Below are 22199 nucleotides of genomic sequence, written 5' to 3'. Positions count from 1 at the left end.
TATTCTGTCCTATTACACTGTCTGTTCAATATCCTGTCCTATTACACTGTCTGTTCAATATCCTGTCCTATTACACTGTCTGTTCAATATTCTGTCCTATTACATTGTCTGTTCAATATCCTGTCCTATTACACTGTCTAATATCCTGTCCTATTACACTGTCTAATATTCTGTCCTATTACACTGTCTAATATCCAGTCCTATTACACTGTCTAATATTCTGTCCTATTACACTGTCAAATATTCTGTCCTATTACACTGGCTGCTCAATATTCTGTCCTATTACACTGTCTAATATTCTGTCCTATTACACTGTCTGTTCAATATTCTGTCCTATTACACTGTCTAATATTCTGTCCTATTACACTGTCTGTCTAATATTCTGTCCTATTACACTGTCTGTCTAATATTATGTCCTATTACACTGTCTAATATTCTGTCCTATTACACTGTCTGTTCAATATTCTGTCCTATTACACTGTTCAATATTCTGTCCTATTACACTGTCTAATATTCTGTTCTATTACACTGTCTGTTCAATATTCTGTCCTATTACACTGTCTGTTCAATATTCTGTCCTATTACACTGTCTAATATTCTGTCCTATTACAGTCTGTTCAATATTCTGTCCTATTACACTGTCTAATATTCTGTCCTATTACACTGTCTAATATTCTGTCCTATTACACTGTCTAATATTCTGTCCTATTACACTGTCTAATATTCTGTCCTATTACACTGTCTGTTCAATATTCTGTCCTATTACACTGTCTGTTCAATATTCTGTCCTATTACACTGTCTAATATTCTGTCCTATTACACTGTCTGTTCAATATTCTGTCCTATTACACTGTCTAATATTCTGTCCTATTACACTGTCTCTCTAATATTCTGTCCTATTACACTGTCTAATATTCTGTCCTATTACACTGTCTGTTCAATATTCTGTCCTATTACACTGTTCAATATTCTGTCCTATTACACTGTCTAATATTCTGTTCTATTACACTGTCTGTTCAATATTCTGTCCTATTACACTGTCTGTTCAATATTCTGTCCTATTACACTGTCTAATATTCTGTCCTATTACAGTCTGTTCAATATTCTGTCCTATTACACTGTCTAATATTCTGTCCTATTACACTGTCTAATATTCTGTCCTATTACACTGTCTAATATTCTGTCCTATTACACTGTCTGTCTAATATCCTGTCCTATTACACTGTCTGTCTAATATTCTGTCCTATTACAGTCTGTCTAATATTCTGTTCTATTACACTGTCTAATATCCTGTCCTATTACACTGTTTAATATTCTGTCCTATTACACTGTCTGTTCAATATCCTGTCCTATTACACTGTCTAATATTCTGTCCTATTACAGTCTGTCTAATATCCTGTCCTATTACACTGTCTGTCTAATATCCTGTCCTATTACACTGTCTAATATCCTGTCCTATTACACTGTCTGTCTAATATCCTGTCCTATTACACTGTCTAATATCCTGTCCTATTACACTGTCTGTCTAATATCCTGTCCTATTACACTGTCTAATATCCTGTCCTATTACACTGTCTGTCTAATATTCTGTCCTATTACAGTCTGTCTAATATTCTGTCCTAATACACTGTCTGTCTAATATCCTGTCCTATTACAGTCTGTCTAATATCCTGTCCTATTACACTGTCTGTCTAATATTCTGTCCTATTACAGTCTGTTCAATATTCTGTCCTATTACACTGTCTAATATTCTGTCCTATTACAGCCTGTCTAATATTCTGTCCTATTACACTGTCTAATATTCTGTCCTATTACACTGTCTAATATTCTGTACTATTACACTGTCTAATATTCTGTCCTATTACACTGTCTAATATTCTGTCCTATTACACTGTCTAATATTCTGTCCTATTACACTGTCTAATATTCTGTCCTATTACACTGTCTAATATCCTGTCCTATTACACTGTCTAATATCCTGTCCTATTACACTGTCTAATATCCTGTCCTATTACACTGTCTAATATTCTGTCCTATTACACTGTCTAATATCCTGTCCTATTACACTGTCTAATATTCTGTCCTATTACACTGTCTAATATTCTGTCCTATTACACTGTCTGTTCAATATTCTGTCCTATTACACTGTCTAATATTCTGTCCTATTACACTGTCTAATATTCTGTCCTATTACACTGTCTAATATTCTGTCCTATTACACTGTCTGTTCAATATTCTGTCCTATTACACTGTCTAATATTCTGTCCTATTACACTGTCTAATATTCTGTCCTATTACACTGTCTAATATTCTGTCCTATTACAGTCTGTTCAATATTCTGTCCTATTACACTGTCTAATATTTTGTCCTATTACAGTCTGTCTAATATTCTGTCCTATTACACTGTCTAATATTCTGTCATATTACACTGTCTAATATTCTGTCCTATTACACTGTCTAATATTCTGTCCTATTACACTGTCTAATGTTCTGTCCTATTACACTGTCTAATATCCTGTCCTATTACACTGTCTAATATCCTGTCCTATTACACTGTCTAATATCCTGTCCTATTACACTGTCTAATATCCTGTCCTATTACACTGTCTAATATTCTGTCCTATTACACTGTCTAATATCCTGTCCTATTACACTGTCTAATATTCTGTCCTATTACACTGTCTGTTCAATATTCTGTCCTATTACACTGTCTAATATCCTGTCTTATTACACTGTCTAATATTCTGTCCTATTACACTGTCTAATATCCTGTCCTATTACACTGTCTAATATTCTGTCCTATTACACTGTCTAATATTCTGTCCTATTACACTGTCTAATATCCTGTCCTATTACACCGTCTAATATTCTGTCCTATTACACCGTCTAATATCCTGTCCTATTACACTGTCTAATATCCTGTCCTATTACACTGTCTAATATCCTGTCCTAGTCTAATATCCTGTCCTATTACACTGTCTGTCTATTATTCTGTCCTATTACACTGTCTAATATCCTGTCCTATTACAGTCTGTCTAATATTCTGTCCTATTACACTGTCTAATATCCTGTCCTATTACACTGTCTAATATCCTGTTCTATTACAGTCTGTCTAATATTCTGTCCTATTACACTGTCTAATATCCTGTCATATTACACTGCCTAATATTCTGTCCTATTACACTGTCTGTCTAATATTCTGTCCTATGACACTGTCTGTCTAATATTCTGTCCTATGCCACTGTCTGTCTAATATTCTGTCCTATTACACTGTCTAATATCCTGTCCTATTACACTGTCTAATATCCTGTCCTATTACACTGTCTAATATTCTGTCCTATTACACTGTCTGTTCAATATTCTGTCCTATTACACTGTCTGTTCAATATTCTGTCCTATTACACTGTCTAATATCCTGTCGTATTACACTGTCTAATATCCTGTCGTATTACACTGTCTAATATTCTGTCCTATTACACTGTCTGTTCAATATTCTGTCCTATTACACTGTCTAATATCCTGTCTTATTACACCGTCTAATATTCTGTCCTATTACACCGTCTAATATCCTGTCCTATTACACTGTCTAATATCCTGTCCTATTACACTGTCTAACATCCTGTCCTAGTCTAATATCCTGTCCTATTACACTGTCTGTCTATTATTCTGTCCTATTACACTGTCTAATATCCTGTCCTATTACAGTCTGTCTAATATTCTGTCCTATTACACTGTCTAATATCCTGTCCTATTACACTGTCTAATATCCTGTTCTATTACAGTCTGTCTAATATTCTGTCCTATTACACTGTCTAATATCCTGTCATATTACACTGCCTAATATTCTGTCCTATTACACTGTCTGTCTAATATTCTGTCCTATGACACTGTCTGTCTAATATTCTGTCCTATGCCACTGTCTGTCTAATATTCTGTCCTATTACACTGTCTAATATCCTGTCCTATTACACTGTCTAATATTCTGTCCTATTACACTGTCTAATATCCTGTCCTATTACACTGTCTAATATTCTGTCCTATTACAGTCTGTTCAATACTCTGTCCTATTACACTGTCTAATATCCTGTCCTATTACACTGTCTAATATCCTGTCCTATTACACTGTCTAATATCCTGTCCTATTACACTGTCTAATATCCTGTCCTATTACACTGTCTGTTCAATATTCTGTCCTATTACACTGTCTGTTCAATACTCTGTCCTATTACACTGTCTAATATCCTGTCCTATTACACTGTCTAATATCCTGTCCTATTACACTGTCTAATATCCTGTCCTATTACACTGTCTAATATCCTGTTCTATTACTGTCTGTCTAATATCCTGTCCTATTACACTGTCTGTCTAATATTCTGTCCTATTACACTGTCTAATATCCTGTCCTATTACAGTCTGTTCAATATTCTGTCCTATTACACTGTCTGATATCCTGTCCTATTACACTGTCTAATATTCTGTCCTATTACACTGTCTGATATCCTGTCCTATTACACTGTCTAATATTCTGTCCTATTACACTGTCTAATATCCTGTCCTATTACACTGTCTAATATCCTGTCCTATTACAGTCTGTCTAATATTCTGTCCTATTACACTGTCTAATATCCTGTCCTATTACACTGTCTAATATCCTGTCCTATTACACTGTCTAATATCCTGTCCTATTACAGTCTGTTCAATATTCTGTCCTATTACACTGTCTAATATTCTGTCCTATTACACTGTCTAATATCCTGTCCTATTACACTGTCTAATATTCTGTCCTATTACAGTCTGTTCAAAAGAGAATCCAAGTACTTTACCTGCGTTGTATGCGATTGTGTTGGTTTTAGCCAGTGACTTCTTGTAACACAGGTATACTGAGGATCCCCACTGACAAGGACAAACAGACAAACACAACATGTGAATGAAACGGGTAAAGACAATGCATTATATAAACTCAGCAAAAAAGGAAACCTCCCTTTTTCAGGACCCTGTCTTTCAAAGATAATTCGTAAAAATCCAAATAACTTCACAGATCTTCATTGTAAAAGGTTTAAACACTGTTTCCCATTGCTTGTTCAATGAACCATAAACAATTAATGAACATGCACCTGTGGAACGGTCATTAAGACACTAACAGCTTACAGACGGTAGGCAATTAAGGTCACTGTTATGAAAACTTAGGACACTAAAGAGGCCTTTCTACTGACTCTGAAAAACACCAAGAGAAAGATGCCCAGCGTCCCTGCTCATCTGCCTGAACGTGCTTTAGGCATGCTGATCCAGAATGGCCCATAGGGCAGGAGCCAATGTTCTGTTTCTGTAGTGTGAGACAGCTTGTTGTAGAAGAACAGTGGCTTGCGAAAGTATTCAACCGCCCTTGGCATTTTTCCTATTTTGTTGCCTTTCAACCTGGAATTAAAATAGATTTTTTGGGGGGAGTTTGTATCATTTGATTTACACAACATGTCTACCACTTTGAAGATGCAAAATATTTTGTATTGTGAAACAACCAAGAAATAAGACCCCAAAAATCCGGAAAACTTGAGCGTGAATAACTATTCATCCCCCCAAAGTCAATACTTTGTAGAGCCACCTTTTGCAGCAAATACAGCTGCAAGTATCTTGGGGTATGTCTATAAGCTTGGCACATCTAGCCACTGGGATTTTTGCCCATTGTTCAAGGCAAAACTGCTCCAGCTCCTTCAAGTTGGATGGGTTCCGCTGATGTACAGCAATCTTTAAGTCATATCACAGATTCTCAATTGGATTGAGGTCTGGGCTTTGACTCAGCCATTCCAATACATTTAAATGTTTCCCCTTAAACCACCCGAGTGTTGCTTTAGCAGTATGCTTAGGGTCATTGTCCTGCTGGAAGGTGAACCTCCGTCCCAATCTCAAATCTCTGGAAGACTGAAACAAGTTTCCCTCAAGAATTTCCCTGTATTTAGCGCCATCCATCATTCCTTCGATTCTGATCTGTTTCCCAGTCCCTGCCGATGAAAAACATCCCCACAGCATGATGCTGCCACCACCATGCTTCACTGTGGGGATGGTGTTCTCGGGGTGATGAGAGGTGTTGGGTTTGCGCCAGACAGCGTTTTCCTTGATGGCCAAAAACTTCAATTTTAGTCTCATCTGACCCGAGTACCTTCTTCCATATGTTTGGGGAGTCTCCCACATACCTGTTGGCAAAAACCAAACGTACTCTTTCTTTAAGTGATGGCTTTTTTTCTGGCCACCCTTCCGTAAAGCCCAGCTCTGTGTAGTGTATGGCTTAAAGTGGTCCTATGGACAGATACTCCAATCTCTGCTGTGGAGCCTTGCAGCTCTTTCAGGGTTAGCTTTGGTCTCTTTGTTGCTTCTCCACAATTTTGTCCCTGACCTGATTGGAGAGCTCCTTGGTCTTCATAGTGCCGCTTGCTTGGTGGTGTTGCAAACTTGGCCTTTCAGAACTGGTGTATATATACTGAGATCACAAGATAGAACATGTGACACTTAGATTGCACACAGGTGGACTTTATTTAACCAATGTTAACTGCCCATGATATATGAGACAACTTACACATGGCTTACGTTCATATGAAGTGGCATTGTTTACATCGTTACCTAGCAACCCCTTACCCCTACAACTTTTACAACTACTAGTCTACCGGTAACTCGTCATGGATGATTTAAAAGTTACTTTTGATTTGTTTTATCCAACGTTTAATGAATTGTACCAACAAGAAGAGGTGGAAGATATGAAAGAAATTAAACAAGAAGAGCAAATGGACCAGCAACCTGAGTCCAGTGTTAACATTATAGACACGGACCAGCAACCTGAGTCTAGTGTTAACATTATAGACACGGACCAGCAACCTGAGTCCAGTGTTAACATTATAGACACGGACCAGCAACCTGAGTCTAGTGTTAACATTATAGACACGGACCAGCAACCTGAGTCTAGTGTTAACATTATAGACATAGACCAGCAACCTGAGTCTAGTGTTAACATTATAGACATGGACCAGCAACCTGAGCCTAGTGTTAACATTATAGATGGACCAGCAACCTGAGTCTAGTGTTAACATTATAGACACGGACCAGCAACCTGAGTCTAGTGTTAACATTATAGATGGACCAGCAACCTGAGTCTAGTGTTAACATTATAGACACGGACCAGCAACCTGAGTCTAGTGTTAACATTATAGACATGGACCAGCAACCTGAGTCTAGTGTTAACATTATAGATATGGACCAGCAACCTGAGTCTAGTGTTAACATTATAGATATGGACCAGCAACCTGAGTCTAGTGTTAACATTATAGACACGGACCAGCAACCTGAGTCTAGTGTTAACATTATAGACACGGACCAGCAACCTGAGTCTAGTGTTAACATTATAGATGGACCAGCAACCTGAGTCTAGTGTTAACATTATAGACACGGACCAGCAACCTGAGTCTAGTGTTAACATTATAGATGGACCAGCAACCTGAGCCTAGTGTTAACATTATAGACATGGACCAGCAACCTGAGTCTAGTGTTAACATTATAGACACGGACCAGCAACCTGAGTCAGTGTTAACATTATAGACACGGACCAGCAACCTGAGTCTAGTGTTACCATTATAGATGGACCAGCAACCTGAGTCTAGTGTTAACATTATAGATGGACCAGCAACCTGAGTCTAGTGTTAACATTATAGACACGGACCAGCAACCTGAGTCTAGTGTTAACATTATAGACATGGACCAGCAACCTGAGCCTAGTGTTAACATTATAGATGGACCAGCAACCTGAGTCTAGTGTTAACATTATAGAAATGGACCAGCAACCTGAGTCCAGTGTTAACATTATAGATGGACCAGCAACCTGAGTCTAGTGTTAACATTATAGACACGGACCAGCAACCTGAGTCTAGTGTTAACATTATAGACACGGACCAGCAACCTGAGCCTAGTGTTAACATTATAGATGGACCAGCAACCTGAGTCTAGTGTTAACATTATAGACACGGACCAGCAACCTGAGTCTAGTGTTAACATTATAGACATGGACCAGCAACCTGAGTCCAGTGTTAACATTATAGATGGACCAGCAACCTGAGTCTAGTGTTAACATTATAGACACGGACTAGCAACCTGAGTCTAGTGTTAACATTATAGATGGACCAGCAACCTGAGTCTAGTGTTAACATTATAGACATGGACCAGTAACCTGAGTCTAGTGTTAACATTATAGACACGGACCAGCAACCTGAGTCTAGTGTTAACATTATAGATATGGACCAGCAACCTGAGTCTAGTGTTAACATTATAGACACGGACCAGCAACCTGAGTCTAGTGTTAACATTATAGATATGGACCAGCAACCTGAGTCTAGTGTTAACATTATAGATATGGACCAGTAACCTGAGTCTAGTGTTAACATTATAGACACGGACCAGCAACCTGAGTCTAGTGTTAACACTATAGACATGGACCAGCAACCTGAGTCCAGTGTTAACATTATAGACACGGACCAGCAACCTGAGTCTAGTGTTAACATTATAGATGGACCAGCAACCTGAGTCTAGTGTTAACATTATAGACACGGACCAGCAACCTGAGTCTAGTGTTAACATTATAGATGGACCAGCAACCTGAGTCTAGTGTTAACATTATAGACACGGACCAGCAACCTGAGTCTAGTGTTAACATTATAGACATGGACCAGCAACCTGAGTCTAGTGTTAACATTATAGGAACGGACCAGCAACCTGAGTCTAGTGTTAACATTATAGATGGACCAGCAACCTGAGTCTAGTGTTAACATTATAGATGGACCAGCAACCTGAGTCTAGTGTTAACATTATAGACATGGACCAGCAACCTGAGTCTAGTGTTAACATTATAGATGGACCAGCAACCTGAGTCTAGTGTTAACATTATAGAAATGGACCAGCAACCTGAGTCTAGTGTTAACATTATAGACACGGACCAGCAACCTGAGTCTAGTGTTAACATTATAGACACGGACCAGCAACCTGAGTCTAGTGTTAACATTATAGACATAGACCAGCAACCTGAGTCTAGTGTTAACATTATAGACACGGACCAGCAACCTGAGTCTAGTGTTAACATTATAGATGGACCAGCAACCTGAGTCTAGTGTTAACATTATAGACATGGACCACTAGACCTGAGTCTAGTGTTAACATTATAGATGGACCAGCAACCTGAGTCTAGTGTTAACATTATAGATGGACCAGCAACCTGAGTCTAGTGTTAACATTATAGACACGGACCAGCAACCTGAGTCTAGTGTTAAGTTAGACAAGGAGAGAAATGAAAAAGCTACATCAAGACAAACCAACTGGGCAGTGAAGATCTTTCTGGAATGGCTGTCAGACAAGGGGATAAACATCGATCTGGCAACTGTTTCAAAACAGGAGAAGGGTAATATTCTCTGGAGTTTCTACGCCACCTGCTGAATAAGGTTTGATTTGGAGTTGCACTTTGACCAAAAAGGCAATGAAGGAAATCGCAAACTGAAGCCAGACTCATTCGTGATAAAAAGAAGACAAAAATGAAGAAACTAAGAACCACAAAGAATCCACTGGAAAAAAGACAGAGAGAATGGTTGTGGCTGAACGCATGAGAACCTATGGGAACGAGCTCTGCCCCGTGTAAATGTGCAATTCAATATCATAAATAAATAGCTGTCGATGCTGTGACCATCCGAAAACAAAATTCATTTTGGTTTCTATTCTGATCTGCTGTATCAATGCCTTTGCTAAATCAAATCCCATGTTATTGGTCACATACACATGGTTAGCAGATGTTAATGCGAGTGTAGCGAAATGCTTGTGCTTCTAGTTCCGACCATGCAGTAATATCTAACAAGTAATCTAACAATTCCACAACTACTACCTTATACACACACATCTACAGGGTTGAATGAGAATATGTACATATAAGTATATGGCCGAGCGGCATAGGCAAGATGCAGTAGATCAGGGGTGTCAAAGTCAAATGGACGGAGGGCCAAATAAAAAATTTAGCTACAAGCCGAGGGCCGGACTGTTCGAATGTTCATTGAATTTTTTTTAAATGACGCATATAGTCTAGTGAACCTAATTGAACCTACTGAAAACCTAACAAATATATTCCAATATGATCAGATAAATAAAGCAATATTTTCTTATGGCTCTGTCAGTAATCTTTAATTTTCAACAGACACAAAAGACAAATTTCCTTTATATAAAAATCCCCATAACATGAACATTAAATGAAAGAAACCGGTATTCAAGGCACCATCAGTAGCCTATATTTTCTATTTTAGCAAAAGTGGGCTAAATTTACTTCAAAGAAAAAAACAATAATAGCAATTTTCTATCATCCACTCAACTGAAATATTTTTAAAATATAATTGGATTGAAATACAATAAAATAAAGTGCAAAAATCTATTAATCAAAAACAACACTTTGTTTAAGGAGAAGTAACATGCAGTGAAAACAAATATTAAACTTTAACTTTTAAACTTGAACTGAGTAAAAACTCTAAATATGTGATTGCACAGTAATGTTCACTTGTTTGAGGTTGAGGGTGATACTTGGTGGTGTCCCATCTTTTCCACAAGTTCATCAATGTTCGGGGTAAGGCTCTGAGCTGAGGAAATCCTCAGAATTGAGTGGAGGTGTTCAGCAGTAAGTCGACTTCTGTGTGATGTTTTGTTCAGGTTCATCAAAGAAAACAGTTGTTCACACAGGTATGTGCTGCCAAACATAGACAACGTTTGAGCAGCCTGGATGCGCAGCTGGGGCATTGTGTCGGGGAGGAAACGGGCGAACTCCGCAGCACCCACTGCCGCATATTTTGCCCTCAGTGCATCATTGCATTGGAGGTCAATCAACTCCATTTGGAGGTTTGGTGGTGAGCTTTCCACGTCAACAGCAAATGGGTTACCGAGCAGTTCCAACCTGCTTTTTTGTGCTTCAAAGTCAGCAAATCGGCGTCGAAAGTCAGCGGCAAGCATACCTATTTTATCAGCCAACTGTGCGCTCGGGAACGCACTGGTAGAGAGCTTCTCTTTCATGGTCTGGCAGCTGGGAAAGTGGCTCAAATTTTCTTTCCGCATCTGCGTCTCCCACAGAGTCAGTTTGGTTTTAAATGCCTTCACTGTACTGTACATATCAGAGATGACATGATCCCGACCCTGCAGCTGCAAGTTCATTGCATTCAGATGACTCGTAATGTCACACAGAAAAGCCATTTCACACAGAAACATTTCGTCTCGGAGTTGTGTTGTGTCTTTCCCTTTGCTGTCCAAGAACAGACAAATCTCCTCACGAAGCTCGAAACATCTTTGAAGCACCTTTCCCTGGCTTAGCCATCGCACCTCTGTGTGATAAGGCAAATCACCATGCTCCGTTTCTAACTCCGTCAGAAATGCCTTGAACTGGCGGTGATTCAAACCTTTGGCTCTGATAAAGTTAACTGTGCGCGTGATGATGCTCATTACATGCTCCATTTTCAAGGCTTTACCGCACAACGCTTCCTGGTGTATGATACAATGATAAGCTGTCAGCTCACCTGTCGCGTTTTCCTCTTGCATCTTTTCCCGTATCTTCGCCACCAGTCCGCTCCTGTGTCCACACATCGCAGGTGCTCCGTCGGTTGTCAAACCCACGAGTTTTTCCCAAGGCAGCTCCATCTCATTTACACATCTTGACACCTCTTCATACAAATCATGCCCCGTAGTTGTGCCATGCATAGGACGTAAAGCCAAAAACTCCTCTGTCACGCTTAGGCTGGAGTCCACTCCGCGGATGAAAATTGACAACTGGGCAATGTCAGAAATGTCGGTGCTCTCATCCACAGCCAAGGAATATGCAATGAAATCTTTTCCCTTTTTCACAAGCTGCTCTTTTAGATTGATGGACAACTGGTCTACTCTCTCGGCAATGGTGTTTCTGCTCAGACTCACATTTAAAAAGAGTTGCCTTTTTTCTGGGCAAACTTCGTCACAAACTTTAATCATGCAGTTTTTGATGAAATCCCCCTCCGTAAATGGCCGGGCTGATTTAGCGATCTCTTCTGCCAAAATAAAACTGGCCTTGACAGCAGCCTGGCCTTGTGATTTGGCTTTTTTGAACAGAGCCTGTCGAGATTTGAGGCCTCGTTTTAATTCCTCTGCCTTTTGTAGCCTTTGTTCCATGTCCATATTCTTGTTTTTGTCCGCGTGTTTCGTTTCATAATGTCGTCTCAGATTATACTCTTTCAGTACCGCCACACTTTCTCCACACAGAAGACACACAGGTTTTCCAGCTACCTCCGTGAACATATACTCCGACTCCCACCTTGTTTGAAACCCCCGGTTCTCAGTGTCCACCTTCCGTTTTGCCATTTTTGATGGGTATCTGAAAGTTAATTTTACTGTGATGCTGACGTCTGCTGTGCCAATAAATATTGAAATGAAGCAGCCTACTGCTCGGTGCGTCACCGTTGCATTGTGGGAAATGTAGTATTGGTGCGTGTAAAAGATCTGCGGGCTGCCGGCTTGCTGCGGTCTGCGGGCCGGTTCTAATAATAAATCAAGATCATCCCAGGGGCCGTAAAAAACCTTCTCGCGGGCCGGATGTGGCCCGCGGGCCTTGACTCTGACATATGTGCAGTAGATGGTATAGAGTACAGTATATACATATGAGATGAGTAATGTAGGGTATGTAAACATTATATAAAGTGGCATTAATTAAAGTGGCATTGTTTAAAGTGACTAGTGATCCATTTATTAAAGTGTCCAGTGATTGGGTCTCAATGCAGGCAGCAGCCTCTCTGAGTTAGTGATGACTATTTAACAGTCTGATGGCCTTGAGATAGAAGCTGTTTTTCAGTCTCTCGGTCCCTGCTTTGATGCACCTGTACTGACCTCACCTTCTAGATGATTGTATTACATTGTATTACATTGTATTGCATAGTATTGTATAGTATATTATTGTATTACATTGTTTTCTATAGTATTTATAGTATTGTATAGTATTGTATTGTATAGTGGTGTATAGTATTGTATTGTGTTGTATTGTATAGTATAGTATTGTATCGTGTATTGTATTGTATTGTAAAGTATTGTATATTATTGTATAGTATTGTATTGTATTGCATTGTATTGTGTAGCATTGTATTGTATAGTATAGTATTGTACGGGTTGATTCTGCTCACCATACTACTGTTGAGGTTCTTGTCGACCTTGCAGAAGGTGTGAGGGGGCGTCTCCCCTTTGCCCGGGATGATGATGCAGACATCTGTGACAGCCAATGACGTGTGAGGCTGGCTCTGCGGGGAGCGGCGATAGGTGATGTAGATGCGCTGGGAGGAGGAGCTACTGATGTTGGCAGGGCGACCAGAGGGCGTGGTTTGGACGATGTGACAGCCAGGCTTCAGCTTCTCCTTCCACTCATACAGAACCCTGAGAGGAGATAGAGGAGGAAATGTTAGGACTGATTCACAATACACAGCTGTGCTAAGCCTAGCCTAGCCTAGCCAAGCCAAGCCTAGCCAAGCCAAGCCAAGCCAAGCCTAGCTGTACTGGCCTGGACTGGTTGCTCATACCCCATTGGATGCTACCTTTGGATTGGGACACAGCGATTGGATGCTACCTTTGGATTGGGACACAGCCATTGTTGTTGGACAGAAAATATCTGAGCCATCACTGTACAGTTGAGGTCACCATGATAGAGCCATCACCATGATAGAGCCAGCACCATGATAGAGCCATCACCATGATAGCGCCAGCACCATGATAGAGCCAGCACCATGATAGAGCCATCACCATGATAGAGCCATCACCATGATAGAGCCAGCACCATGATAGAGCCAGCACCATGATAGAGCCAGCACCATGATAGAGCCATCACTGTACAGTTGAAGTCACCATGATAGAGCCATCACTGTACAGTTGAGGTCACCATGATAGAGGGAAAAGGCTTTTAGTGTGTTTACATAGTAAACAATATCCCACAACGTGTTGTTTACCTTTGAAACAATTAATAGACAAATTATCTCATTTACTCCTAAGCGCATAGAGATCAGAGTTGAGCCTTGATTATGGTAAATCACGTTCGATAGACAGCGAAAGAAGATTACTGGACGACTGACCCAAGAAAGCATATGTACTGACCTTAGGTCTACACTAGGAGATGGGATTAAGGTTGTTTTGGTGAGATTATAGGCCAGTGACCCCGGGGAAGAACTGGTCCTAGGTCAGATCTAATGGAATAGGTGATTGAGTGCTGTGTAGTGTGTGTTTTGGGTAAGTGACAGCATAAGCACTGTTCCTAGACCAGTCTTAGGAAAAGGGCATTGGTCTAGTGGTGTGGGTGATTGGCCAGTAACTGTTCCTAGGTCAGTCCTAGGAGTCTGTTATAGGATTAGTGTAGTGGTTGGTGTGAGTGACAGTTTAAGTACTGATCCTAGACCAGTCCTTCTAGAAAAAGGGGGATTAGTGTTGTGCTGTGAATAACAGGATAAATACTGATCCTAGACCAGCCCTAGGAGGTTACGATAGGATTAGTGTAAATCACAGGATAAGAACTGATTTCAGGTCAGTCTTAGAAGGAACAGGGGATTAGTCTCCATCCCACATAGCATCCTATTCCCTATATAGTGCACTACTTTTGACCAGGGCCCATAGAGATGCAACCCAGGGATTAGTGTAGTGTTTCTGTGAGTGACCATGTAAGAACTGTTCCTAGACCAGCATTTATAAAGGTAAAGAGTATTGTAGTGTTTGTGAGTAGCAGGAGAATGACTGACCCCAGATCAGTGAGAGGAGGTTTATCTCGGCCTCTCTTGTAGCAGAGGTAGATCTGAGGCCCTCTGAGACTGGCTCCGTTCAGCTCTGCAGACAGACCAGATGGGGTGGACTCTAAGCAGGTGTAACCCTGAGGAACCTAGGAATAATGATACATAAAGACAAATCATCACAACGATACATTCATAGTGCAGGTACAGGGTCGATGGGATGTGTGGTCCTGTGTGACTCAGTTGGTAGAGTGTAGCACTTGCAATGCAAAGGATTGTGAGTTCAAATCCTGCTTGGACCACCATATGAAAAAATCTATGCAGAGGTGACTGTATTAAGTCAGAGGTCACTCTGGATAAGGAAGTGTCAGCTAACTGTCATAAATAATCCTCAGTTTAGTTGAAAAACATAGAACCTCAGGGGACAACATTTAATTTACAGAGTGCTTTTCATTAAATGCAGAGATCACAAAGCTCTGTAACATCAACGACAACAATCACAAAGCTCTGTAACATCAACGACAACAATCACAAAGCTCCGTAACATCAAAGACAACAATCACAAAGCTCCGTAACATCAAAGACAACTATCACAAATGCTTTATGAAGGCTGAATGTTAGAGTTGAAACATTCTGGTAACTTTCCCAAACCAGGTTTACCAGAAATCCTTGATGGAAGATCCCAGAATCAGGAGTGGATAAGTAGGAAGTCCAGAAACCAACCCAATCAGGATTTCTGGAAAACCTGGACCGGGAATTTTTTTACCTCACAAAAAGCTAAAAGCTAAACAAAAAAAGGCTAGTAGTGTACTACAGTACCGTTTCCCCCAGTGAGCATATAACCACAGCTACGTCTGTGATGGGGGCCAGGGGCCGACCACCTGGGGCCGAGCGGGGAAAGCGACCAGGAACGTCGTCCAGCTGCAGTTCCTCCTCTAAGGGCTTGGAGGAGTCCGTGAGCCCTGCTACCACAAAGTAGTCTGCTATGCGAGGACCTGTCTCCTCCATCATCAACCATAGGGCTAAAGAGAGAGAGAAGGGAGGGGAAGATGGGGAGAGAGGGAGAGAGGGAGGCAGGGAATGGGAGTGAGGGGGAGAGGGAGGGAGGGAGGGAGAGGGAGGGAGAGGGAGAGAGAGAGAGGTGAGGGGAAGATGGGGAGGTGGTGAGAGAGGGAGAGAGGGAGGGAGGGAGGGAGGGAGGGAGGGAGGAAGGGAGGGAGGGAGGGAGGGAGAGGGAGAGAGGTGAGGGGAAGATGGGGAGGTGGTGAGAGAGGGAGAGAGGGAGGCAGGGAATGGGAGGGAGGGAGGGAGGGAGGGAGAGGGAGGGAGGGAGAGGGAGAGAGGGAGAGGGTGAGGGGAAGATGGGGAGGTGGTGAGAGAGGGAGAGAGGGAGGCAGGGAATGGGAGGGAGGGAGGGAGAGGGAGGGAGGGAGAGGGAGAGGGTGAGGGGAAGATGGGGAGGTGGTGAGAGAGGGAGAGAGTGAGGCAGGGAATGGGAGGGAGGGAGGGAGGGAGGGAGGGAGGGAGGGAGGGAGGGAGGGAGGGAGGGAGGGAGGGAGATTTCAGTTAGTTAGTTTATTTATAAAGAAATACAACTATGAAGTAATCTGTTACATGAGTGTTGGGGAAGCAACTCTAAAATGTAGTTTACCAAGCTACCAATTACTTCCTACTGGAAGAGGTTAAACTGCCCTAAAGCTACCCTTTAGAAATGTATAGTTTAGTTATTAACTAAAGATACTTTGAAAAAGAAGTTCATTACATCCAAACTACTTAGTGAAAAAGTATCATATCTAAACCTGTCATAGACTACAAAGTACAGGTCCCTTCAGGGTCACATGTTAACAGAACGTGTAACGATGTTTAAAGTGAGAATTAGGCAGGTCTAATGCCGAAAAAATAAAGGTTATTATTGCCTACTTCACACGTTATATTTAGTTTTTGCAGAAAACGTAGTGTGTAGTTCCAGTAGTTAGCTACACCGCTACATGGTAACACAGTAGTGTGTAGTTCTAGTAGTTAGCTACACCGCTACATGGTAAAACAGTAGTGTGTAGTTCCAGTAGTTAGCTACACCGCTACATGGTAACACAGTAGTGTGTGGTAAAACAGTAGTGCGTAGTTCCAGTAGTTAGCTACACCGCTACATGGTAAAACAGTAGTGTTTAGTTCCAGTAGCTAGCTACACCGCTACATGGTAACACAGTAGTGTGTAGTTCCAGTAGTTAGCTACACCGCTACATGGTAACACAGTAGTGTGTAGTTCCAGTAGTTAGCTACACCGCTACATGGTAAAACAGTAGTGTTTAGTTCCAGTAGCTAGCTACACCGCTACATGGTAACACAGTAGTGTGTAGTTCCAGTAGTTAGCTACACCGCTACATGGTAAAACAGTAGTGTTTAGTTCCAGTAGCTAGCTACACCGCTACATGGTAACACAGTAGTGTGTAGTTCCAGTAGTTAGCTACACCGCTACATGGTAACACAGTAGTGTGTAGTTCCAGTAGTTAGCTACACCGCTACATGGTAAAACAGTAGTGTTTAGTTCCAGTAGCTAGCTACACCGCTACATGGTAACACAGTAGTGTGTAGTTCCAGTAGTTAGCTACACCGCTACATGGTAAAACAGTAGTGTTTAGTTCCAGTAGCTAGCTACACAGCTACATGGTAAAACAGTAGTGTGTAGTTCCAGTAGTTAGCTACACCGCTACATGGTAAAACAGTAGTGTTTAGTTCCAGTAGCTAGCTACACCGCTACATGGTAACACAGTAGTGTGTAGTTCCAGTAGTTAGCTACACCGCTACATGGTAAAACAGTAGTGTTTAGTTACAGTAGTTAGCTACACCGCTACATGGTAAAACAGTAGTGTGTAGTTCCAGTAGTTAGCTACACCGCTACATGGTAACACAGTAGTGTGTAGTTCCAGTAGTTAGCTACACCGCTACATGGTAAAACAGTAGTGTGTAGTTCCAGTAGTTAGCTACACCGCTACATGGTAACACAGTAGTGTGTAGTTCCAGTAGTTAGCTACACCGCTACATGGTAAAACAGTAGTGTGTAGTTCCAGTAGTTAGCTACACCGCTACATGGTAAAACAGTAGTGTGTAGCTACAGTAGTTAGCTACACCGCTACATGGTAAAGCAGTAGTGTGTAGTTCCAGTAGTTAGCTACACCGCTACATGGTAAAACAGTAGTGTGTAGTTCCAGTAGTTAGCTACACCGCTACATGGTAACACAGTAGTGTGTAGTTCCAGTAGTTAGCTACACCGCTACATGGTAACACAGTAGTGTGTAGTTCCAGTAGTTAGCTACACCGCTACATGGTAAAACAGTAGTGTGTAGTTCCAGTAGTTAGCTACACCGCTACATGGTAAAACAGTAGTGTGTAGTTCCAGTAGTTAGCTACACCGCTACATGGTAAAACAGTAGTGTGTAGTTCCAGTAGTTAGCTACACCGCTACATGGTAACACAGTAGTGTGTAGTTCCAGTAGTTAGCTACACCGCTACATGGTAACACAGTAGTGTGTAGTTCCAGTAGTTAGCTACACCGCTACATGGTAAAACAGTAGTGTGTAGTTCCAGTAGTTAGCTACACCGCTACATGGTAAAACAGTAGTGTGTAGTTCCAGTAGTTAGCTACACCGCTACATGGTAAAACAATAGTGTGGAGTTCCCTCCCTCCACTCCCTCCACCTTCCTTTGCTGCCTCCCCTCCCCTCCCCTCCCATCCCCTCCCCTCCACCTCCATTTGCTGCCTGCCTCCCCTCCCCTCCCCTCAGCTCCCTCACCTCCACCTCCCTTTGCTGCCCCCCCTCCCCTCCACTCCCTCCCCCCCTCCCTCCACTCCCCTCCCCTCCACCTCCCTTTGCTGCCACCCTCCCTCCCCCCTCCCTCCACTCCCTCCCCTCCACCTCCCTCTTTGCTCCCCCCCCCCCCCCCCCCCTGCACCACAACATGAAAGTTCACAACTCTGAGTCACTCAGAAACTCCCCAGAACTCTCAGTATGCAATTTTTCTGCAATTTCCACATTCATCTGGGATCTTTCATCAACAAGGACAGGCCAACTACGCACAACGGATTTCCTCCTGAACCAACCCGCTTCCAAAACAGAAATGAGTCTGAATTACGTGAGCAGAGCACGTCATTTAGTGTTGTAATCAGACCAGAAAGAGGAACACCTCCGTGAGGTTGTCATAAAGACACGGTGACTGATTTCCTGTGAATTATTGCATCATTTCCCGATGTAGTGATTCATGGAAGTAGCCTCCTCTGAATTAAAGCTTCCTTTAATTCATGTGTTCCACAGCCCACCCAAAACCCGCTTCCTTTAATTCATGTGTTCCACAGCCCACCCCAACACCGCCAACCACCATCCATGACAACCCTGAGTCACATCCCACCAAGAATTATGCTGAACAAAAAAAATAACGCAACATGAAATAATTTACTGACATACAGTTCAATAAGGAAATCAGTCAATTGCAATAAATTCATTAGGTCCTAATCTATGGATTTCACATGACTGGGAATACAGATATGCATCTGTTGGTCACGGATACCTTTAAAAAAAGGTAGGGGTGTGGATCAGAAAACCAGTCAGTCTCTGGTGTGACCACCATTTTCCTCATGCAGCGTGACACGTCTCCTTCACATAGAGCTGATCAAGCTGTTGATTGGTGGCCTGTGGAATGTTGTCCCACTCCTCTTCAATGGTTGTGTGAAGTTGCTGGATATTGGCCCTAACAGGAACACGCTGTCGTACACGTCGATCCAGAGCATCCCAAACATGCTCAATGGGTGACATGTCTGGTGAATATGCAGGCCATGGAAGAACTGAGACATTTTCAGCTTCCAGGAATTGTGTACAGATCCTTGCGACATGGGGCCGTACATTATCATGCTGAAACATGAGGTGATGGCGGCAGATGAATGGCACGACAACGGGCCTCAGGATCTTGTCACGGTGTCTCTGTCCATTCAAATTGCCATCGATTAAAATGCAATTGTCATCGTTGTCCATAGCGTATGCCTGCCCATACCATAACCCCACCGCCACCATGGGGCACTGTGTTCACAACGTAGACACCAGCAAACCGCTCACCCAGACGATGCCAGAACAACGTAGACATCAGCAAACCGCTCACCCACACGATGCCAGAGCAACGTAGACACCAGCAAACCGCTCACCCAGACGATGCCAGAACAACGTAGACACCAGCAAACCGCTCACCCACACGATGCCAGAGCAACGTAGACACCAGCAAACCGCTCACCCACACGATGCCAGAACAACGTAGACACCAGCAAACCGCTCACCCACACGATGCCAGAAATTCTTCGGTTGTACAAACCCACCATTTCATCAGCTGTCTGGGTGGCTGGTCTCAGACCATCCTGCAGGGGAAGAAGCCGGATGTGGAGGTCCTGGGCCGGCGTGGATAAACGCGGTCTGTAGTTGTGAGGCCGGTTGAACGTGCTGACAAATTTGACACTGGAGGCGGCTTATGGTAGAGAAATTACCATTAAATTCTCTGGCAACAGCTCTGGTGGACATTCCTGCAGTCAGCATTCCAATTACACACTCCCTCTAAACTTGGACATCTGTGGCATTGTGTTGTGTGACAAAACATCCCATTTTAGAGTGGCCTTTTATTGTCCCCAGCACAAGGTGCACCTGTGTAATGATCATGCTGTTTAATCATCTTCTTGATATGCAACACCTGTCAGGTGGATGGATTATCCTGGCAAAGGAGAAATGTTCACTAACAGGGATGGAAACAGATTTGAAAGAAATAAGGTTTATCTGTGTATGGAACATTTCTGGGATCTTTTATTTCAGCTCATGAAACATGGGACCAACACTTTACATGTTGCGTTTTTATATTTTTGTTCAGTGTATTTCCTTATCCCAAATATTACAACAATTCTAGTGAATGGGCCTACCCTACCCCTAATCTCAGAGGCACCCATCCCTACCCCTAATCTCAGAGGCACCCAACCCTACCGCTAATCTCAAAAGCACCCAGCCCTACCCTAATCTCAGAAGCACCCAGCCCTACCCTAATCTCAGAAGCACCCAGCCCTACCCTAATCTCAGAAGCACACATCCCTACCCTAATCTCAGAAGTACCAGGCCTACCCTAATCTCAGAAGCACTCATCCCTACCCTAATCTCAGAAGCACCCAGCCCTACCCTAATCTCAGAAGCACCCAGCCCTACCCTAATCTCAGAAGCACCCAGCCCTACCCTAATCTCAAAAGCAAACATCTCTACCCCTAATCTCAGAAGCACACATCCCTACCCTAATCTCAGAAGCACCCAGCCCTACCCTAATCTCAGAAGCACCCAGCCCTACCCTAATCTCAGAAGCACACATCCCTACCCTAATCTCAGAAGCACCCAGCCCTACCCTAATCTCAGAAGCACCCAGCCCTACCCTAATCTCAGAAGCACACATCCCTACCCTAATCTCAGAAGCACACATCCCTACCCTAATCTCAGAAGCACACATCCCTACCCTAATCTCAGAAGCACCCAGCCCTACCCTAATCTCAGAAGCACCCAGCCCTACCCTAATCTCAGAAGCACCCAGCCCTACCCTAATCTCAGAAGCACACATCCCTACCCTAATCTCAGAGGCACCCAACCCTACCGCTGATCTCAAAAGCACCCAGCCCTACCCTAATCCTAGAAGCACCCAGCCCTACCCTAATCTCAGAAGCACCCAGCCCTACCCTAATCTCAGAAGCACACATCCCTACCCTAATCTCAGAAGTACCAGGCCTACCCTAATCTCAAAAGCAAACATCTCTACCCCTAATCTCAGAAGCACACATCCCTACCCTAATCTCAGAAGTACCAGGCCTACCCTAATCTCAAAAGCAAACATCTCTACCCCTAATCTCAGAAGCACACATCCCTACCCTAATCTCAGAAGCACCCAGCCCTACCCTAATCTCAGAAGCACCCAGCCCTACCCTAATCTCAGAAGCACCCAGCCCTACCCTAATCTCAGAAGCACACATCCCTACCCTAATCTCAGAGGCACCCAACCCTACCGCTAATCTCAAAAGCACCCAGCCCTACCCTAATCTCAGAAGCACTCATCCCTACCCTAATCTCAGAAGCACCCAGCCCTACCCTAATCTCAGAAGCACCCAGCCCTACCCTAATCTCAGAAGCACACATCCCTACCCTAATCTCAAAAGCAAACATCTCTACCCCTAATCTCAGAAGCACACATCCCTACCCTAATCTCAGAAGCACCCAGCCCTACCCTAATCTCAGAAGCACCCAGCCCTACCCTAATCTCAGAAGCACACATCCCTACCCTAATCTCAGAAGCACCCAGCCCTACCCTAATCTCAGAAGCACACATCCCTACCCTAATCTCAGAAGTACCAGGCCTACCCTAATCTCAAAA

The 22199-nt window shown here is 42.7% G+C and overlaps 1 protein-coding gene across 3 annotated transcripts in view; it reads right to left on the bottom strand.

The window, feature by feature from the left end:
• Window positions 1-22199, bottom strand: part of dennd4a (DENN/MADD domain containing 4A) — a 182295-nt gene that overhangs the window by 157533 nt on the left and 2563 nt on the right. For all 3 annotated transcript variants that reach the window (XM_055910129.1, XM_055910128.1, XM_055910130.1), the window contains exons 2-5: window positions 15591-15793; window positions 14784-14920; window positions 13191-13437; window positions 4824-4893 (exon numbers count right to left, since the gene is read on the bottom strand). In XM_055910129.1, coding sequence (XP_055766104.1) covers window positions 4824-4893; window positions 13191-13437; window positions 14784-14920; window positions 15591-15782 — 646 coding nt within the window. In that variant the 5' untranslated portion in view covers window positions 15783-15793. The remainder of the gene's footprint in view (window positions 1-4823; window positions 4894-13190; window positions 13438-14783; window positions 14921-15590; window positions 15794-22199) is intronic.

Source organism: Salvelinus fontinalis, unplaced genomic scaffold (assembly GCF_029448725.1).
Source record: "Salvelinus fontinalis isolate EN_2023a unplaced genomic scaffold, ASM2944872v1 scaffold_0001, whole genome shotgun sequence".
NCBI lineage: Eukaryota > Metazoa > Chordata > Actinopteri > Salmoniformes > Salmonidae > Salvelinus > Salvelinus fontinalis.
Note: the sequence above shows the minus strand (reverse complement) of the source record. Positions and strands in the feature narration are given on the sequence as shown.